This window comes from Lepidochelys kempii, chromosome 5 (genome assembly GCF_965140265.1).
Source record: "Lepidochelys kempii isolate rLepKem1 chromosome 5, rLepKem1.hap2, whole genome shotgun sequence".
Lineage (NCBI taxonomy): Eukaryota > Metazoa > Chordata > Testudines > Cheloniidae > Lepidochelys > Lepidochelys kempii.
The window spans coordinates 5120466-5141726 of record NC_133260.1 but is presented as its reverse complement, the minus strand read 5'-3'; the positions used below and the strand labels follow the sequence as shown (position 1 = coordinate 5141726).

At 46.0% G+C, this 21261-nt stretch overlaps 1 protein-coding gene across 2 annotated transcripts; it reads right to left on the bottom strand.

Annotated features, from left to right (window-relative positions):
- Positions 1-13: 13 nt before the first annotated feature.
- LOC140911085 (uncharacterized) lies at positions 14-20857 on the bottom strand. Of its 2 annotated transcripts, XM_073343382.1 has the most exons (6): positions 20281-20857; positions 8955-9422; positions 4641-4781; positions 4224-4289; positions 3458-3548; positions 14-1424 (listed from the first exon to the last, which is right to left on the bottom strand). In XM_073343382.1, the coding sequence occupies exons 1-6, from the start codon at positions 20429-20431 to the stop codon at positions 1220-1222; spliced, it is 1122 nt and encodes a 373-aa protein (XP_073199483.1). In that variant the 5' UTR covers positions 20432-20857; the 3' UTR covers positions 14-1219. The 2 variants fall into 2 exon arrangements, with proteins under 2 accessions (XP_073199483.1, XP_073199484.1); XM_073343383.1 differs by lacking the exon at positions 4224-4289.
- Positions 20858-21261: the final 404 nt, after the last annotated feature.

The window sequence follows — 21261 nt, the reverse complement described above, 5'->3', positions numbered from 1 at the left end:
GAGAAATGACTTCAATTCTCCTGATATTTTTTTAAACTCAGCTTTATTATGAACACTGTTTCAAACCAAATGCCAGCGAGTGATGAAGAACATGTGGGGGGTGTTGTGTTAGTAACTGTCAGAACAATAAAAGAGCAAAGATTTTTTTTTTTTTTTTTTTTAAAGAAAATCAATCCATAAACAAGAGAAAATGACTAACAACGTGTGCTGTTTCACAGTCATATTTTCATTATTTTTCAGCTTCTGCTTAACCAACACCATGTAAACAATGGCATTGCTTTGTTTAAGTGCAAGAATATATATTAAACAAGAATATAGAGCCATTTTCAAGTAACCCATTCTACTCAGTCAACAGTGGTGAACAGCCATTGTCCAAAACAAAAAGTGCGGTATTAGCTGAAGCCATGATTGGTAGCTGCATGTTAATGGCACTGCTCATGTAGCATTCTTTAAGTGCTTTATGATTTGGAGGGATGAAAAGTGCTGTAGAATTGTAAATTAGTGTTGTGTACCAGGAATATAAAACTCTTGGTGAGTCAGCTACTCTGCCACCAGCTGGTTTGCAATGGTTCAGGATGGAAAGGTGGAGTGCGATGTCTTTTATTTAGAAAAAAGAAACTGTTCTTCCTTAATATTTTAGGGGGGAACTTCAGCAAATGGCTGGAGAATGTCCGGGACAATCATTTTGGTTTTGGCTGCTGAAGGCGGAGCTGATAAGTGACACATTCTCTTATGGCCAAAGTCACTGAGCAGCTTTTTGAGCGCTTAGCTGTCTTGGGGATCCAGGTTTCCATTTTAAAGTCAAATCAAACCTGCCAGGATTTGTTTATTCACCTTTCCATTTGACTTGGAGGAATAACATTTCTTGTGTGATCAGTGGTGCTAGAATCCAAAGGAAAGCAAAAGGCAAGGAACATTAGAAACCAGCCAGGCACTCTGTGGTTACATATGGGTCTCCTTACAGAATAAATCAGAACTCTTGAGAAAGGTTAAGCACTGTGCATCGCAACAAACAGAACACAATTTGCCCTGCTTGCTACAACTTTGTGCACATCATGTGATTGTTCTCAAGTGTTAAACAGTGTTTGCTGGTTTTTACCAAAACCATTAGGCTACTGAAAAAAATTCACTAAGGACAGATTGTTCCCAGTGGGAGTATCTTAGCAGAGGGCATTATAGCATAGAAGCAATGGGCTCAGTTAGTGCTGAGGTAGCCCATCTAAAAGTTAACATTATCAAAAAGGGGAGTGACGGTCCCATCCTTCCACTCAATCAGTATTTCCCCGTGCTGCAAGGAAGGGGAAGGAGAGTCTGGAATGCTGCGTTGCCAGCTGCCTGCTGTCACTGTTAATGGAGACTGCTCCTGTAAGCCAGCTCTGCTGCAGCTCTCTGGGTAGCTCTTCAAAGCAGAGAGCTTCTTCTTCCTAGAAGGACAGAAAAAAGTGGGACCAAAAAATCAGTTTTTTCACCTAAAATTTCATTTATATCCAAGGTGGGCAATGCCCTTCTCAACAGATTTAGTAATTGTATCTGCCTGCCACTTGCTTTCCCATGTGAATTTAGAGCTGGATCAGCAGCTCTGGAGCCTGAATTCCTTTATCCCCAGAACAGGTATGCAATGGGTGGCAGCAGCAAGCTTCTCACACAGACCGGCCCCTCTCTGGGTATAACGTGATCAAAACAGGAGAGGGAGAAGACTTTACCAGCTGCATTTTGGAGGGAAGGAGGGATGAAGCAGCAAGAGACCAGAGAGGAGAAGATTATACAGTAGAACCTCAGAGTTACAAACTGAACAGTCAACCACACACGTCATTTAGAATCAGAAGTACAGTAACTCCTCACTTAAAGTTGCCCCGGTTAACGTTTCGTTGTTATGTTGCTGATCAATTAGGGAACATGCTCGTTAAAAGTTGCCCAATGCTCCCTTATAACATTATTTGGCAGCCACCTGCTTTGTCAACTGCTTGCAGGAAGAGCAGCCCATTGGAGCAAGCTGGTGGGGGCTTGGAACCAGGGTGGGCCGGCAGCCCCACATCAGCTCCCCGCTCCCCTAAGTTCCCTGTATGGCAGCCTCCCAGCAGGCTATCGCTTGCTGGGCAGTTCAGCTGTCCCTCCCCCAATGCTGTGTGCTGCTCCTGCCCTCTGCCTTGGAGCTGCTCCCGGGAGCCTCCTGCTCGCTCTGCAGTTGGGCGTAGAGGGCTAAGAGGGGGACTAATGTCAGGGTTCCCCCCTCCCCCTGCTCCTGTACTGCACCTTATCTCCACGGGGGGGCAGGACAGGGCTCAGAACAGAGGGATCTTGCTGGCAGCTGCTGTCTCAACTTGCTGATCCACTTAAAAAGGCAGTGTACTTAGAGTGGGGTCAGGTTTCAGAGTAGCAGCAGTGTTAGTCTGTATCCGAATCTCCCCACTGTATTTTCCACTACATGCATCTGATGAAGTGAGCTGTAGCTCACGAAAGCTCATGCTCAGATAAATTGGTTAGTCTCCAAGGTGCCACAAGTACTCCTTTTCTTTTTTTAGAGTGGGGTCAGCGTACTTTAAAGGGGCAATGTGTGTCTCTCTCTCACACACCGTGTGTATCTCTGTCTCTCTCTGCCATGCTGTCTCCCTTCCCTCCATTCGTGCTGCCTTGTAGAGCGTGAGGCTACACTAACAACAATGTGTTAACCCTGGAGGACTCAGCCGAGTGCTAGTTCATCATTCAGCCGTAAGGCATTCCCTGGGAAATATCCCCCCCTCTGACTCCACCACCTCAACCAAGCTTCACAGTCATCATTGCTGTGTACAGTATTAAATTGTTTGTTTAAAACTTACACTGTGTGTGTGTGTGTGTATATATATATATACACACACACAACTTTGGTTGGTGAAAAAAATTTCCCTGGAACCTAATCCCCCCTATTTACATTAATTCTTATGGGGAACTTGGATTTGCTGAACATCGTTTCACTTAAAGTTGCAGCTTCCAGGAACAGAACTACAACGTTAAGCGAGGAGTTACTGTATGCAATCAGGCAGCAGCAGAGACAACAAAAAAGCAAATACAGTACAGTACTGTGTTAAACTCCCTTTAAAAAAAGATTTGAGAAGGTAAGGAAACTGTCCTGGTGCTTGTTTCCTTTAATTTAAGATGGTTAAAAGCAGCATTTTTCTTCTGCATAGTAAAGTTTCAACGCTGTATGAAGTCAATTGTTCAAAGGACACCCATAACATTTTGTTCAGAGTTACAAACAACCTCCATTCCTGAGGTGTTTGTAACTCCGAGGTTCTACTGTAGTCCAAGGGGAGAGATGACCAGAACGTGGACAAAACTTTCAGAGATGGGGATGGGAAGGGGTGGGGGCCTGCATGTGGCCTGGAGGTTGATATGCTAGTACACTTGTGGCTTTCAGGCCTTTAATTGCACAGCTGTGACAACAGTAAAGCAGCTAAGGGAGAAACTTCGTCCCACTTACTTGTTGTAACGAACATTCAGTGTCAGTATAATCAGCCCCAATATAAATGCGAAGGGGCTGAGGACTAGCATGGCTGTCTTCCAGTTGGTGGCTGAAATGGAATCAAATTGCATGTTCACACACATTTTCCTCACTTAACCCCTTTGCTCTGTTATTCTTTCAAGAAAAACCCCTGTAATATCGCTCCAGACTAAAATGGACTGTTATAGCCCCATCAAGAGTAGCAGAGAATGTGGGTGGGGGAGATGACTTATGGGTGGTCTCCTTGTTCATGGGGTCATGGGCCAGCTTTGCCATATGCTCAGGGCTGCAGTTTTACAGCCTGTCCCTGGCAGGTTTCTCCCCCTTTCTCAGAGAGTAATGAATGTTCAAAATTCTTTGCCCCACAATCCAGAGTTCTGGGATGCAAGGGGTGGCAGGAGCAAGGGACAATGACTGTTGGATATCAACAGTAAGCTCAGGGTGGAATGGGATTCAGCACTCAATCATAGTAACTTTTACTCCCATGCCGGGGGTGCAGCTGATCCCTAGGAGGTATTTCTCCCCCAGGAGGAATTTCTCCCCCAGGGCATACAGCAGGCAGTTGCATGAAGGGGGGTGCTTTAGTTCTTTCTGGAGCACTGAGCAGCATCAGCATCAGATAGCACCAAGGGGGTGGGGGGCATATCCCACAGGATCAGTTTCCCGTTTGTAGGGAGATGAAGGGATATTGGTACCCGCACTCCACCCTGTCTTTTCCCTTTTCTCATTGGTTGTTTCAACATACCTGTAGACCTGGCCCCAGCACCTTTCCCTCGGTGTCCAGGTTGATTTTTAAATTGGCCAGGCACCTCTGCGAGGGTGGGGAAGGAGCAGAGATGCACACATTAGTGGGCTGTACTGCCAAATAGGAGGGAGAATTGCACTGCATTTTCCTTTCTCTTTATGGCTACACGTTCGTTGCAGGACCCCTTGCTATCAGGGTGGGAAGAGCTTGGGAGTCCTGCTGACGTGCCATCGTGCTAAGAGTGGCTGTGTGCTACTATAGTTCTGACTGTAGCACATCTGGGGCAGCCATAGCCCCACTTCAGTGCACTGCTTCCCACTGCCAAGACAAGCATCACAGCGGTGTGACGTGACTGGGATCAAACTGCAGCCGCTGCTGCTCTTCAGACACGTGCATTCAGGAAAGCAAAGTACCCACCCTCCTCCATTGCTAGAAGCATCTGGTGGCTCCATGGTGGAGGAACTGTGCTGTTAAACTCAGCCAACGTGGAGGCAGGCAACTCCAGCAGAGAGCCCTTGGAGCTGGTGTGGCTCTTTGCTGAGGAACTGATGGTTTTAGCTTAGAAAAAAAGAACAAAGATGCAGACAGTTAGTGTTTTTTCTCTATACAGCACCCTGGGCTTGCGTGTCCCGCAAAAAACCACACTGGGACAAAGCCTGTCCTGGCTTATTTCTCCTGCAGCCTCCCTGAGGCAATTTGGATTGCATGATTTGCAAGGGCCCAATCCAGTGGGGCCCTCCATTTTCATGAATTTCAAATGTAACTGAGAGCGCTCAGCAGCTTGCAAGATCAGACCGGTGGTCAGGGCAGAATTTGGCCTGTGGGCTTAGACGAGGTCCCTGTTCTGAGGAACATCCAGTCTAAGGAGGATGGGCACTGTACAAACCAACCGTTAAAAGATCAAGCACGACGGAGAGTACAGGCAGAATCAGAGCTGAGATACACACACACACACGCCCTCCCGACATGTTAAATGACTGGACGTGGCCAAATTGATGTTAAATGATAGGATATGTTGTCTATGAGCATTACTGACAAGTGAAGTAGGCACAAGCTTTTCAGTTCTCAAATGCTGGTGATTAAATATCAGAGAGCTCTAAGCACCAAAGACTAGGGGAGTTATTTCGGGTGGTCTGGGGGTACATGACTAGCATACTGACCTTGGCACTGGGCGGCAAATCAGAGCGGCAAATCAGAGCCCCCTTTCCCTGTTCTTGATCATCAGTCTAGACTGGGTAGCAGAAGAAGAGGAGGTTCCCTGCTTCTGGGATACAATTGTTCCATTAGACGCTGCTGTGGGAGCAGAGGTGACATGCCAGCCTCTCCGGAGAATTTGCAGTGTGTATAACCAGGCGTGATGCTATTACACCAAACAGTGTAAGGAATAAAAGGAGACCTGCACTCCAGGGGTGACAGCTTCATTGTCTGAATGAAGAGTTGGGGGGGTCCAGCTGGTCTTAGTCTTGGAGAAAGTAAAGGGATTGTGGGGAAAAAGGGACTAATTTACCAAGCAACTCAAACAACCCAAGAGAAGAGTAAAGCCTTAATATCAGGAAAAACCTTGTGACAGTGAAATAGTGTCCCCAGGGGAATGGGTAGGAACCATTACAGAAAGCACTGGAACATTCACTGCATGTCCCAATCCTTTTGTGGACCCTGGAGCTGAAGAGTGGGGAACAGATGTGATCTCCATGTATTTAATTCTGTGGACAACTTTGTAAGGAAAATGTTCTTGTCATGAACCCACCTCCCAGTTTATAACCCAAATGGGCTGAAAGGAAGGAGGAATCTGATTGGATGGTGAGCTAGCTAATTATCCACACTGCTTCTTACAAAAGATCCTGGAAACGCTACCAACATCTGATATCTATTGCTGAGAGCTAGCCTAGAGTTTAGACACTAGAACTAGCGAAAGCACAGAAACATAGAAATGTAGGACTGGAAGGGACCTAGACAGGTCATTTAGTCTGGTCCCCGGCACTGAGGCAGGACAAAGTATTAGCTAGACCATCCTGAGAGGTGTTCGTCTAACCTGTTCTAACATCTATTACTAAGACGGCAACAGTCACTTAAAAGCAGTGCTCCCATTTTACAGATGAGGAAATTGAAGCACAGGGAAGGTAAGTGACTTGCCCAAAGGTACCAGAGCAGAGTCAGGTTTAGAACCCAGGTGATCCTGGCTCTCAGACCTGCGCTCAGGCCAGCGGACCATATTGTCTCCAGTCTCTAGTAAGAATGGTGATGCCAAGGGACCCACAAGGATTTTTCTAGCTCCTTGGCAGGCTGCCTCTGGATTCTGGATTAGTTTCTCCTTCTTAGAAATTAACTCTGACTACCACATGAGCTGGACTGCCCAGCTCCCTGAGGTAGGACCAGGGACAGAGCTATGAACTCATAGCCAGTAGATTACGCTTTGTTTAAAATCATAAAGAAAACTCTCCCAATAGCATTGCCAGCTCTTGTGATTTCATCACAAGTCTTGTGATTTCTGGTGTTCGTCTTTAAGTTCCATTATGTAGAATCATCTACCCTCAGCCTTTTTTCCTTTTTTTTTTTAAACATAAAGTAAGTTTCTCATGATTGAAGAAGGCTTGAAAACGTGACCTAAGGGCACCCTAAAGGCCCACAAACCAGAAGGCAAATAAGGAGAACCCCAAAATTATCAGTATGAAATATCATGATTTCAAAGATGATCTCATTATTTTGGAGGGCCCAGCATGAGGTTTGAACATCTGGGGTTGGCAATATTGAAACAACCAACCTCCCCCCACTATTCTGATTTTCTAAAATCAGTTACTTTTCATTGGTTATTTCCCAATTCTGATATCATGTGTGACCCTAAGAGCCTCTCAGTGCCAACTACTCTGTATCAGCAACTCGTCAGGCCTGACAAATTCACTACACCTATCACACTACTTTCATAATATTTATCCAAAAAGTGTCCTGTAGGGTATCAAATGAAACACACTGGTCATTACTATTGCTGTGAAATGTATGTACTGATACTGTATAAGGAGTTCTATGGGCCTACTAAAAATATGTTTTAAACTATGTAACAAGGCACAGTTGACAAACAGGTTTTTCTGCCAGACAAAGCATGTTTATTCACTTATCCCTGTCTCCAAAGTAAAATTAAGCATTGGAAGCCAAATACAATAGGAGCTACATTTGCATTCCCAGTTAACATAAGGATGTGATGTCAGCATGGGAAGACACTGGAGACAGAACTGCAGGCGTTTGTCCTAACACTGGGGTGCAAAGACAATTAGCATTGGGGCATAGGAGGAAGACTAGAAGGACCCCTCTTTTTTCCACCACTGAAGGAACAAAAAGGACAGTGCTTTTTGTATCCATGAATGGTGGATCCCTGCCTTGTGGGTTGATGATGCTGGAAGGAAGCTTTATGTGAGAAACAGCTTTAGACGGGGATTTTAGCTTGTTAAAATCAGGTTTAGACTCTAAGAAGCATATTATACCTTTTGTTTCACACGTAGCCAGTCGTTCTTACCATCTCTTAAAATTGGAATCTTTGTTAATAAACATATTTGTTCTCACTAGAAATAAATTACAGTGCTGTGTGGTTATAAAGGGCCTGATCCTGAGTTGTTCCAGTCAAACTGTGTGTACTCTGTCCCTCCTGGTAAGTCCTGTAAGTGCCCAGATGGGCTGGATGCTACAGAGGGGGATGCTGATAGAAGGGACTGGTGTGTGTCTGTCACTAGCCTGCACAGAGCGGGTGAGGTCTGCAGAGCCCTGGAAGGCAGGGCTTGTCAATGGCCAGGGGCTGTTTGTTTCAGGGACCTGTGCTACAGCAGGCATGAGGCAGAACTGCTTCATGGTAAGGGCAGGTAGTGGTGAGGTGGCCTCACAGCCCTGAGTACCCCCAGGAGCTTCACAACGAGCAATACCAACTTCCACTTCTTCCCCTTCCTTGCTGGGGTTAGGGTGCGGTGGTTTGCAATCTAGGAAGATCAGATTAGATGATCGTGGTCAGCAGATCACAAGAGTGAGGCAAGACCTGTGATTTCATCAGGGATGAGTGAACTAGTTGGGACTGAACAGAGAAAGAGAATTCTCTGCAATCTACTACTCTGAAAATTCAATCAAGCTTTCTTTTCCTTTTCTTTTTTTTTTTAAATAGCCTCTCAATAATGCAGGTAACTTAAAAAAAAATAGACTTTTTCTGATCAGTCCAGAGTAGGAGTGTTATGAAAGAGGAGGCAGTTAGTCTGGGATTTTAGGGCCCATCCAGTAGTAGGAAGTATCAGAAATTCCATGAAAGAAAGCCTGACTTTAATGAAATGGCCACCCCACTTTTAGCAAACCCCAAAGTTTCAGGCGATTCAGAGAATATTCCAAACTATATGGTGCTCATCCCCAAAATAGGTTTTAAACTATGTAACAAAGCAAGTTGACAAGCAGGGTTGTCAGAAACCTTTTGACAAAAACCTTTTGAGGTTTGCCCATCACTGGTTTTATATATTGATATATAGGGACCCAAACCTCTGAAGTGCTGAGCACCTATAATTTGCTGCTGAAATCAATGGTAGCTGAGGGAGTTTGGGATGTCACTAAAGCTTCTCAGTATCTTGTGGACCAGGGCCAGAGCAATCATGCATGAGAATGATTTTACATGAGCTACAAGCCTGTTAAGTCAGGTGTTAGATGGATTCTAGGTGATGGATCCCAAAGAGTAAATAGGTTGCTAATGTTAAATCCACCTCTTCTTACTTTCGTGAACCCACACCAATGCATCTACAGCTTCCTGCATCAGGTCACCAAGCCTGGGAGCCACTGTGGGGCTGACAGCACAGACAGTTTCATCTGACAGGGTCTTCCACTTGCTGAATTTGTCTTTCTCCCGGGACACAAAGACCCTATGGCCTTGCTTCACGTTGAGATGCAAGCCCAGGCCGTGCAAGGTCAAGTGTCCCTTCTTGCTGCAAGCCCACGTTTGGCGCGCCGCGTCCCCGCATGGCTCCAGGTAGGCTGATGCGAACTCCTGCGGCTTGTGGATGGTCAGGCACTGTTTGGTTTTAAGGCTGACGATGGACTTTGTTCTGGGGTCCCACCTCCACTGCTGCTGCTGGGAGTGCAGCTTGCAATCAGCCAGGCTGATCTGGTCGCTATCATGGTGGGTGACCTGGATGCATTTTTCCAGCCGGATGTTCTTTATGAGGAAGCTTTGCCCCTCTGATACTGCAGTACAATCAAAGCAGAGTTTAGTACCTTACATGCACAAGACAAACACACTTCTGCAGAGCATCAGTCGTTAGCTAATGCCTAGGAAAAGAGAGACTCTTAGCCTACTACTTGTTGCTGCGTTTTCATATTCTAGATAAGAAAGAAAAAAATAGCCACACTCAAAGCTAATAGAAATTTTTTTTTTTACAAATTTCACAACCATTTTTTGAATTTCTATGAAATTTTCAAAAAATTGGAAAATATCAGTCAGCTATAGAGCCAATGAGAAATCTCCGAAAATTTGATGATTTTTTTCCTATCAGAATTAAGTTTTTCCTATGAAAAATTTCATTGAAATTCAAAAAATGTTGACAAGCCTTAGTTAATCTCACTTAGTACTTCACTGTGGGTCACTACGCTGGGCTCTGTGGCTACTTCCTATGGCAACAGTGGAAATAAAACGGTAAGCCTTAAAAACACTGGAAATGATTAGATAAGGTGACTCACAACTATTCAATCAACAGTACAATTATTGCATCCAGTATCACTGCGCAGATGTCAGGGTTCCAGACCTGAGAAGTCCCAGGCAACTGGGTTACCCACCTAGTGATGGTCCATAGAACTGCCCTATAATTCTCTCATAACTGTAGGAAGACAGCCCAAAACACAATACTGTTAGCTTTTGAGCTTCTGTAGTGATCATTTTTTGCAATGAGCAACAAAGGTTCTGGGACCTTTAAGTGGTAGATACCAGCCAGTCAACCGAAAGGATTGCATCTGTATTCATTCCAAAATCAACCATAAATCTGACCCACGAGCATCCTGAAATACCCTTTAAACACTCTGCCATACATCTCTAATAGATGCATCTCTTCTGCGACATAAAACATATTATGTCCCTACCAAATTTTGAATGATAATTTGGTTTTGAAGAGAGAGGTATGGAAACAAACATTTCAGATTCTCACCACATTTCCCCTAGGTCATTTATATAATATTTGTAACTTTAAGAATTTGATCATTTATTCCCTCAGTGGTGAAAAATTCTCACATTCACCTCGAGAGTTAAAACCTGCAAAGCCTGAAGGAAAAAGTCTGAAATGTGAAGAGCAAGAAGGAGACTGAAAGATGACTTTAGAATGGAATCCTGATAATGATCTTAACACCTTCCTCTGCAGAATTTCCCCTCTTGGTACAAAGAACAATACTTTTCATTGGCACCAAGTGACTAACTCAGTATGTGAAGGGACAGAGTGACAATGCAAAACAAAACTTCCAGCACAGCAGGGTGCGAAGGGAAACAATAGATTAAAGAACTGTTAGGTTTGCTTGTAGGAAACTCCAGTCTCCTGCTAGACTACATGTCTAATATTGTTTGTTAATTCAGGAAAAAGTACTAAGGGACTTTCTGGCTGTTCCTGAACCTACCGAGAAGAGAATGGACGGAGTTCACTTTTCAGCTTCTAAAATGTTATTTCATTTAAATATTAATAAATTAAATGCTTAATGCTGGTGAACAAGGAGGGTTAGAGAGGCCTACACAGTGAAGTGCTCCGTTTATCCATAGACGGGTTACAGTATGGTCCACAGCAGAGTAAGTATCTCTAGAGCCCTGCGCGAATACAAAATTTGTATCCACATCCAATCTGCTATCCACAAATTTTTTTTCAGGAACAGTGTAAATGTATCCAGTGAATGGCACTTGATATCAGCTTGTTTGTTTTCTCAGTGATGCAGCCTTCCTCCCTGGTTATGAGGAAAACGAATGAATAGGTTTCCCCAGTCACTTACCCCTCCTCTCAGTGGCACATGTATCCCCGGGACATGGGCCTTTTTGTAAAGCAGGGAGGGAAATGATTGCAGCAGCCCCTTGCTAAGGTATTGGCAGCAGGAAAGACACGGTGACCAGAAATCCCAGTTTGGCTGTGATAGTTTCAGGCTTTTACAAATGGCCCCAGTAACCTCATGACCAAGCCAATTTCCCAGAATGTTCTCAGGCCTTGAGAATTGAGGTAGTCATTTACAAATCATCTAACCCCACCAATGCACAGCTGTCATCAGGGTCAAACCGTTGGAACTAAAGTGAGCAGGAGCTCCAGCCAGCCTCCACAGCTGCCCTGTAAGTCATCCAGGCAATCCCAGCAAATTCCAAAAGCTGCAGGAGGGCTCCTCCAAGACTCATTGCTATGCTTCTGAACAGCTCTTGTGAAACTGCAGCAGGTCCTGAGGACCTCCAGAGCAAGCTATGAGACTCATGTCAACCAGTTGGTGGATGTAAATCACTATGCTTACGCTGCTGTCAGGGCTTGAACCCAGGAACTGCAGTTCTAAAAGCAACAGCCTCAAATGCTTGAGTTAAAGGAATAACTTCCTGTATTAGACTCATACCGTCTTATACAGACCAGCCACTAGAAGTGGGGGACCAAGACCCTCCCCTAGCGTGGGTTATATACTTCTCCCACTTTGAGAAATTTATCTCCAATGTCTGAGATCTAGCAGAATTCAGGGGAACCCCCTTTCTATAAAGATGTGTCTTGGGCTGACAGTGAGGCTGGTGCAAAGGTGGCATAAAGCAAGCATAGTTCAACCTGGGGAATACCCCTACAGGCAGAAAGCTTCTACCCCTCCCAGGCCCTGCGCTGGCCCTGCACCACCTTTGCAGCAAATCTGGGCATTGTCATAATGTCAAGGGTAACTACACCTGTATTGCACCTTCATGGTCCTTTGACGGCACCCACTAAGGTTCCCAGCTCTGAGCTGTCACTTCTCTTGGGTGGAGACCCGAGTCTCTCTCCCTCCTGATGGGAGTTTTAGGGCTTCACATCTCCCTGCCTTACACTGTCATAACCCCAGTGAGCCTAAAGGCCAGCACTGGTGCATTGCTTTCTCTCCGAGGGCTATGATCAGAGTACTGTCAGCAGTTACAAGTTACCACCAAGCTCTTTCTAAGCCAGCACCTTTATTTATAAGGTAAAAGTATTACAGAGAAAACATCAAAAGCATCAAACAGATATAAACACACACTAAGCATATCACGAATCACCCCTCAGTCTTATGGGGCCCTAGTAGGCCAACGTTTTCCCAGTCCTTCTGCAAGGTTGGGGGCCCCCTTGAACAGACGGTCTTGTCTGTTTGCTGGCTCAGAAAGAAGGCCCTGAGTCAGTTTAATATATATCCAGTTTTATATCCAAAATCTTCTCTTTGTCTGCTGGTCTTTTGAAAATCCAGTTTGAAACAGTCTGTATGAGCCTCTGGGTGGGGGCGGGGGGAGTGCCCTTCTGGGAGGGGTTTACCTGAATCACCCACCACTGCTTCTGGTTCCTGGAGGAGCTGGGGTAAACCCTCCCCCGAGTTGCATACAGTCCCTGGCCCACAGTGATCCATACACTTAACACAATGCGGTCCCCAATCATACTGCATGGGATTGCAATATTCATCACAGGGGCATTCCAAGACAGAGGTGGACTGGAGAAGGAAGGGGTGGGAGCATGACTGCAATGGACCTGCACCCTTGCAAAGCCCCAAAGGGACCAGTGAAGCAAAGGTACCTCCTAGGGCAGCCCTTGGAGTTGCCTCAGCCTGCACTGGGCCCCCTGTAGCTGCTGAATAGGGACATACAAACAGCTCAGAGGTGAATCTACCCCTGTGTCTTTCTGCCTCTTCCATCACACCTGGTAATAGACATGGCAGCTGAAATGCCATGGCAATTTTATGGCCGATGCATGAGGCAGAATGAATCCAGCTCACTCTCCTGATTATTGGGCTAGAGTCTCGGTTGGTTTAAAGCAGCACTGCTCCGTGGAAGTGGAATCATGCCAGGTTACATCAGCTGAGGGCCTAGCCCCTGGCACTCAGCAAAGAGATCAGGAAGGACTCAAACCCAGAAGAGAGGAGGGCAGTTCTACAGGATGGCTGTTTTGGTAGCTGCCCTTTGGGCCTTATCCAGCAGTTGTGACACAGATAAGACTCACAGCAAAGTCAAAGGACTGTTTGCCAAGCCAGGAGGGTTTTGTTTGTTTTTAAAGTGCCTCCATTTGGAAGACAGCAGTGGAAAGCCCGGTTGTAAAAGCAAACGCAGATTCCTAAAGCTCAAAGCCTGAAGGTTAATGATATAGGGGAAATAGTTAAATATTAGCAATTGGAGAGCACAGAAATTTGGATCCAGATTTCAAACCCCTTTAGGGCATAAGACAAGTGCTACATGGGCCTTGTGCATGCTCTCTGAACAGGGGCGGATGTTACCTTTTCATGCTTAGCTGCTTAGTTATAAGGTGGCAGACAAAGAGAGGGAGAGAAGATATCATAATAACAAAGAGCACTAGGTTCCAAATAGCAGTCCCAAAGGAAAAACTGTACTTCGGTGTAACCCTCGCCCTCAGCATACCAGCATTATCCAAAGCATAGGGTGTGTTCTCTTGAGGGTGTGAAGCACCAGCTGCCAGGGCAGGCTCTTACAGATCTTCCAGCTGTTCTCCAGAGTCTCAGCTTTTGTTTAAAAGAAAAAGTTAGTCTCTAACTATTATGGTTGCAGAGAAAACCTTCAAAATGTGACCCAAATGAACTCATCTGAGTTTGCAGAGAGCCTGAAACATAGCTGTGAAGCGTGAACTATCCCGTCCATTTCACTGGATGCAGATGTCAAAGCATGTAAGAAAGGAGAGGAAGGATCATAGTGTCGAGAACTAAAATAAGGGCACCCCCTTAACAAACCATGCCAGAATCAAAGGAGGGCATGGTGGTTTCATTTTCCTGAAGCAGGGCTGTAAACACCACAGTGTTTTAATACATGTGCTTGCCCATTCATGTTTCAAGCCCAGACAGAGAAACACACAGTCACAGAGTATTTCTAAGAAAAACCCAGCAGGCAGCTGGTTAAACACTCATAACCATCAAAGGCTTTTGTGGTTAATACAATCTCTGGAAAATACTACCAAGGCAGGGCTGCCATTCCCTGTTGACAGCTCCTTATGCCACAGGTGAGTCTGTGGCCATTTCTCTTATAGCTCCTCTACAGTGAAATTTGCCCCTGTGCAAAGCCCAGCACAAGGTTTATGTGGGGATTAAGTCCTCTTTTGAGGACGTTAAGTAGTGAATAAGCCCTGTACTGGTCCCCTGCACAGAGGTCAATTTCATCCCTCCTGTGGACGCTCAAACAGCCCGTCACCTGTAACCCTTCTGCCAGGTGGCACCAGCAGCAACCAGGGCTGGGGTTCAATACCTAGGGGTTCCTTTTCAACAATACAACATCGAACTGGCTCGAGCCCCCACCCAGTAACCTGGGAAAATTACACACCACCCCTGGGTGCCTCTGAGAGGCAATATTTCCCCTCTTGCAGCACACAGTCTGAGTGTAGAAAAGACATTTTTAATGAAAGGAGGTAAGTAACTCAGCGTTAATTAGGGAAAATGCTACAAGCAGGATTCATAAACCTAAAACTGTGAGCAGGACGCCCACCCCCGAATGCGTGGGGCAGGGTCTTTTGCCTCGTGTTCTTGAGATCTACAACCAAAAGTTCCTTTTCTGTGCCCTCCTCTGCTCCCTCACCACACCCCACTCACAGTGGTTGTCCTTGGTCAGTGAGGACCCAGGGTTCAGAGGTGCATCTGTGTGAGTTCACCTCCCACCTGGGAAGAAAGCACCTTGCTCGCTCCACAATCTGAGCCGCTCGTTCGCCAGCCGACTGTCAGTCACCTTCTGCTGCCACCTGCCACTCTGCTGTGACCTCGGACCAAAAGGGTAATTCAGGCCTTGGGACAGAATGAGCCTGACATCCCTGCATTAGGTCGCCTCTTAGGCCTGGTTTACACGGCAAAGCAACACGCACAGCGGAAGTGTGAGGTCTAGAGAAGTGCTCATCGCCGCGCTGTGTAGACAAACCCTAAGGAGTACATCTTCCAACGCGCTGAACAGGAGGCTCAAGTGAGGCGCGTATTGCTCCGTCCCTGATTTCCATAGATCTAAGCTGCTGCCTCACATCCAAATATACCGCTGGAGCTTGCATATGGCAACAAGGCCACACAATATGCCAGTGAGGTAGGTCAGAAGAGTTTTTACCCATTATAGAGAGAGGTACGTGAGGCACAGAGAGATGAAGGCCAGAGGTAGGGGACTAAGACCATAGATAAACAGATAAATAGGTGGTGTGATTTTCAAAAGGGCTGAGTACTAGCCATACCCATGCATGGACCCTAATGTATACCCAGGGTTCCAGGCAGGCTTACCACTATATCTTCACGCCCATGTTTAGTTATGCTAGTTAAATGAAAGCTAGCTCGGGCATGCTGGCCTAGGCTGCAGTCATACCTTCAATTGCAGTGGCAACATACCCTAAGGAATAGCCTCGCTCGGCAAGGGTTATTTCAAGAGTGCTATTTCAGCTACTCAATACAGTAATGATCTCTGTGTGTATATAATATCTGCTGCAGTTTCCACGGTATGCATCCGATGAAGTGAGCTGTAGCTCATGAAAGCTCATGCTCAAATAAATGGGTTAGTCTCTAAGGTGCCACAAGTACTCCTTTTCTTTTTGTCAATACAGTAAGTGCAATGGGAACTTTACTACTGGTTTCAATAGGAGCAGAGTCAGGACAATGTGGAGCCCTTTTGAAAACCCCACCACAGATTCCTTCATGCCACGGGGAAGGAGGTCTCACGTGAACCCAGTTAACAGCAGTGAGTTATTCACCCAATTACAAACAAGGGTTTTCTCATTTTAAAAAAAATTCTGCACACAGACCTGGAGGCTCAAATCCCCAGCTCTCCTGCAGGGGATTTCCAGTGAACAACATTGACCCAAAATTCTCTGCTGGCATAATTCCATTGATTACTCCCCAGCAGAGAATTTGAATACACTTGAGTTCTGGTAAATGAAAAACACTTCCTTTGCTGCACGCAGCAGCAGGAGCGGGGGGTGGGGAGGGATTTTAAGATGCCAGCAGGACAGGACTGTATTAGGGGTGGGGGAGAAATAGGCTGCAGATAGGAGAATGTCTGGTTTCTTAGGCCCTGTTTACACTACAGAACTGAACCAGTTGTATTGAATAAAGAACAGGAGGACTTGTGGCCCCTTAGCGACTAACAAATTTATTAGAGCATAAGCTTTCATGGGCTACAGCCCACTTCGTCGGATGCATAGAATGGAACATATAGTAAGAAGATTATATATATACACACATACAGAGAAGGTGGAAGTTGCCATACAAACTGTAAGAGGCTACAGAGTAGCAGCCGTGTTAGTCTGTATCTATAAAAAGAAAAGGAGGACTTGTGGCACCTTGTCAACTGTCTAAATGGGCCATCTTGATTATCACTACAAAAGTTTTTTTCTCCTGTTGATACAAGCTCATCTTAATTAATTACCCTCTTACAGTTTGTATGGCAACTTCCACTTTCTCTGTATGTATATCTATATATCTATATATCTTCTTACTATATGTTCCATTCTATGCATCTGCTGAAGTGGGTGGTAGCCCACAATAACTAATGCTCTAATAAATTTGTTAGTCTCTAAGGTGCCACAAGAACTCCTGTTCATTTTGCGGATACAGGCTAACACAGCTGCTACTCTGAAAGTTGTATTGAATGGGTTTAAGCATTCACCTAGATTGTTTTCAGTTGCACCACCATCTGGGTACATATCCCATAATTCTTGACTCGCTCCCAGACACAGTGCATTCTGGGAGATATTTTGGCATTGTCAGCCCTGAGAGAATTAACTAGGGTTGCCACCTGGCCAATATCTGACCAGCCTGACCGTTTTTTTTTTAATGGATTTGCCAGTTGCCAGAAAAATAATTTACGGGGGTTTTTTTACGTGTATTTAAAGATTGCATTATTATTGCAATACACTGGGGTATCTAATGTTCAAAGTTTGTGTCCAGTAAGGATGCTGTAGTGTTCCCACTTCTGCAGTTCAAGTGGTAGATCAAAACTGTTGAAAATACAGCAGCTGTTAGCCCTCCAACAGTGAGAGAGGGTGTGAGTCACTATCAGCGGCTGTGGAAGGGGGGCGGGAGGATGCAGAGTTGCCTTGTGGTTGGGGTTTGAGTGGGCTTGTTTTGAAAGTAGGGGAGGTGGCATATTTTTTTTTTTTTTTGCATTTCAAGGGTGGTAACCCTAGAACTTACTGATCTGTTTCAGCTTGTCTGTGTGCTGAACTGATTCAGAATAAACCTATTAAGCTTTTGCTGGTTATTAAACCTGATGAAAGGTCATTTGTTCAAGCTCGTTAGACCATTTGGGGCATTTGGGTGTGTCTGCAGAGTGTTTTACAAATATTGGAAAGGCTTTAATCTGGGTAATTTCTCTGGTTTAGACTAGTGGTAATGCTCTGATATTCTAAACTGCGTGAGGTGCCCACTTGTGATTTGTACTCTCACAACTAAACCAGTGGTGGCTGCAGAGAAACAGGTCAGATAAGAACCAGGACAGATCCAGACCTGCTCCACCAGAACTCAGCCAAGGAGTTCATTTCCCCTTTTATTTTTTCTTTCTGCTTCTGCCTCTGAGCTTCCAGGTTCCATCTGCAGTTTTTCTGTCCCTAGAGCTGCAGGAAGAGCTGTATCCCAAATCTCCTGTTCCGAAATCTGTTCTCCTGAGATTTTGCACCCACTCCTGCAGACTGGTGATCTTTAGATGGTTTGAACTTTTGCTCATTCAAGCTGAATCTGTACCCTGGCCACTCCGACTATGATGCCTTTTGATTTCTCTGCCCTACATTCTTAAGGACTCGCTGTGCGCAGAGCTCATAGAATCAGCAGCCAGTGGCTACAGCCTAGGACAATGTTGCTGTATGCACTGTGTTCTCCCACAGAAATTTGACTTTTGTTCTCTCCCGTGTTGATTTTGGGTAATTAAAACCAGGGCCCATTTAAGCAAATCTGGTGCCCAAGGCAAAGCTCTTCAATGAGGGCTTGCTTTCTAAGCCCCGAGATTCAGTGATGACTTTTTCCCAAATTGCTCTCCTCTCAGCTAGGAGTCAGGGTAGCTCCTACCGAGGTATAAGGGTGTGTACTGTTTCTTTAAAAAGCTACAGCAGGAAGGAATTGGGGGTTAGGGAAAAGCTCTATAGCAGTGGTTCTCATGTTGGGGGAGCCTCAAAAAGGAAAAGGTTGAGAACCCCGTTCTAGAGTGAAATCCACAGACAGAGAGCGAGAGAGAAGCATGAGGAACCATGTTGTTTTTCTTTATTCCAATAAAGTTCCTTGGTCAGTGTTAGAAGAAAGCAATGCTTTCGGTGATTCTTCACTTTTGTCCCACAACAGGAGCCTAGGGAGAATGTGTCTTGAACTGGGGCATGCATGTTTATGGCTGGTGTTAGGGTAAAAGTGGATAGAGTTTTCCTATCAAGTTGCAGTGGGGGAGGTTTAGATTGGATATTAGGAAAAACTTTTTCACTAAGAGGGTGGTGAAACACTGGAATGCGTTACCTAGGGAGGTGGTAGAATCTCCTTCCTTAGAGGTTTTTAAGGTCAGGCTTGACAAAGCCCTGGCTGGGATGATTTAACTGGGAATTGGTCCTGCTTCGAGCAGGGGGTTGGACTAGATGACCTTCTGGGGTCCCTTCCAACCCTGATATTCTATGATTCTATGATTCTATTATTATGATGAAAATAGGAAATGGTGAAAGCGGGAGGGGGTTGCTCTGAGGCTACCCAGCCCGGGCTGGGATAAATGGGAAAATGTCCTTTATCTCCAAATGGTTAATGTTACTATCACTTCAGAGCTCTCAGTCATCACCAAGCAGAGTGCAATCCACATCCCATGCTATTACAACATGATCTGTAAGTCAACCAGCTTGGATTTCAGCCTGTCCCGGATGGAAGGGGAAATCCAGGCTGGGGTTACGCAGGACAAAAGGCATCAGAGTTTGGCAGCTACGTTCACTATGCAAACGGCTGGAGAGGTTCATCCATTATAACCCAGAGCCCCTTGGTTGATCTACAGCTGTATTGGTCCCTGCTCATTTTACTAGTGCCTGTTTTTGAGTGGGGACATGATGCTTAAGGTTCCCCCCAGTTTTAACTCTTTACTGCTCCCCAACATCACACAGACTACATCACAGTGGTGGCCCTCTCTGACCTAGGGATAGGGCATCCTTTGGAGCTCATCGCTGCTGTTCTGAGTGACAGCTGGGAAGGATCTCAAAAGTACTGTGAGATATTCCAGCCCTGAGCATGCTATGCAGATAGCTTTCCTTGTGGCTTTGCAAAATCTTGTTAGGCAGGCGGTGGTCCTACAGACCAAAAGTCGGGCTGGCTTGGGTTGGAGTCTTGTTATGCCTGAGCTCCTCTAAGCTCCGGGGTGAATGGGTTTGGTTCCTCTCTGCAAACAGCTGTGATTTCTGTCTGCAGTTTCAAAAATTAACGAATTGAAAGAAAGTATCCCTCATGAGCAACAAGAGCTGTAGTCCTTCAGGCTCTAGTAGTTAAGCATCTTCCCCAGCACACCCTGAACACTCATACTAATTCATTGCATTCTGACAAACTTTTTCAGATGGGGAAGCTGAGGCACGGGACAGTTAAGTGACTTACCCAAGGTCAGAAGCAGAATTAGAACCTAGGAGTTCTGCCTGCAAACCACTAGCCAGCAATGCCTCTCAACACCCAGTGCAGCTGGGACACCATTGGAAATGCTCTCTGGCCTCATGGGATGCATGTCTGCTTACGACTAGAAATGGTCACTCGATGTATTTAAACCCAGCTGTTGTTCAATGCTATGTGGAGAGGCACCTGCAGAATAACACATTTCACTGCTACTGGATTTAGAGCTTTACAATAAAACAAATACAGACTCTACAGTAGCAGCAAACTGATCTCAGGTCTACGGGGCAAAGGGGTTCTTGTTTGGCTATCACCAAGAAGAAAAACTTACCCTGTAGCAAAGGAAGGAGGCACATCCAATGCAGGCTCCACTTGAAAAGCTCCATTGTTTCCCAGCAACAAAGGGGGAAGAGGAGCCCCTGAAAAGAATGATCAGGACTGGAGAGTGGGAGCTGGTTTGTTTTTCTCACTCTTGTTTTCATTCAAAAGCAACGACAAAGGAAAAGAAAGAAAGAAAAAAGTCCCCACTTTCTGTTTTAGCACCGGAGGACTGGCAAAGAACCAGCTTCCAGCCACACTCTGCTCAATTCCTGCTTCCAGAGGATCCTGCTGCTCCAATCAGGGGGCTGTCGCTCCCATGCCCAGCTGGGAATTGCGGATCCCTTATGGGAAATTGTATGACAATCCAGACCAGGGGAAACGGACCAGCAAAGCAGTCAGAGGCCATAAAGTTCAGCTCCTCAGCAGCTGCAGTTGCTTAGTGGGCAACGAGGTGAGAATACTAAAGAGGCTGGGCTGGCCAAGGATCCGGAGACAGGCTTAGGAGTAGAAAGGGAGAGTTCAGACAAAGTTGCCGGAGCAGCCAGTTTCCCAGTACTCAGGGCAGTTACTGAATGCTGCACACTGAAGTTACTGTGGTTCTGGCACTGGCTGCTTGAGTTTGCTGTCTCTAAAGAGACATGCTCCTGCAGAGCCCGGGATGATTGATTGGAGGTGGCCTTTGTAAGTGCTAAGTTACAGCGTTTTACAAAAGTGGTTGTTGGCAAATGGAACCACAGCAGATTTCCCATCAGTTGGGCCAGAGATCAACAGAAAGATGGTGAAGGTAGCAGGACTCTGTTGTCAGCAGGGCCGGTGCTACAGTTTTGGCCGCCCCAAGCAGTGAAAAAACTTCCCGCCATGGACGGCAAAAGGGAGGAGCCGCCGCCGACTTCCCGCCACGGCCGGCGGGACAGAGGGGCCGCCGCCGACTTCCCGCCACGGCCGGCGGGACAGAGGGGCCGCCGCCGACTTCCCGCCACGGCCGGCGGGA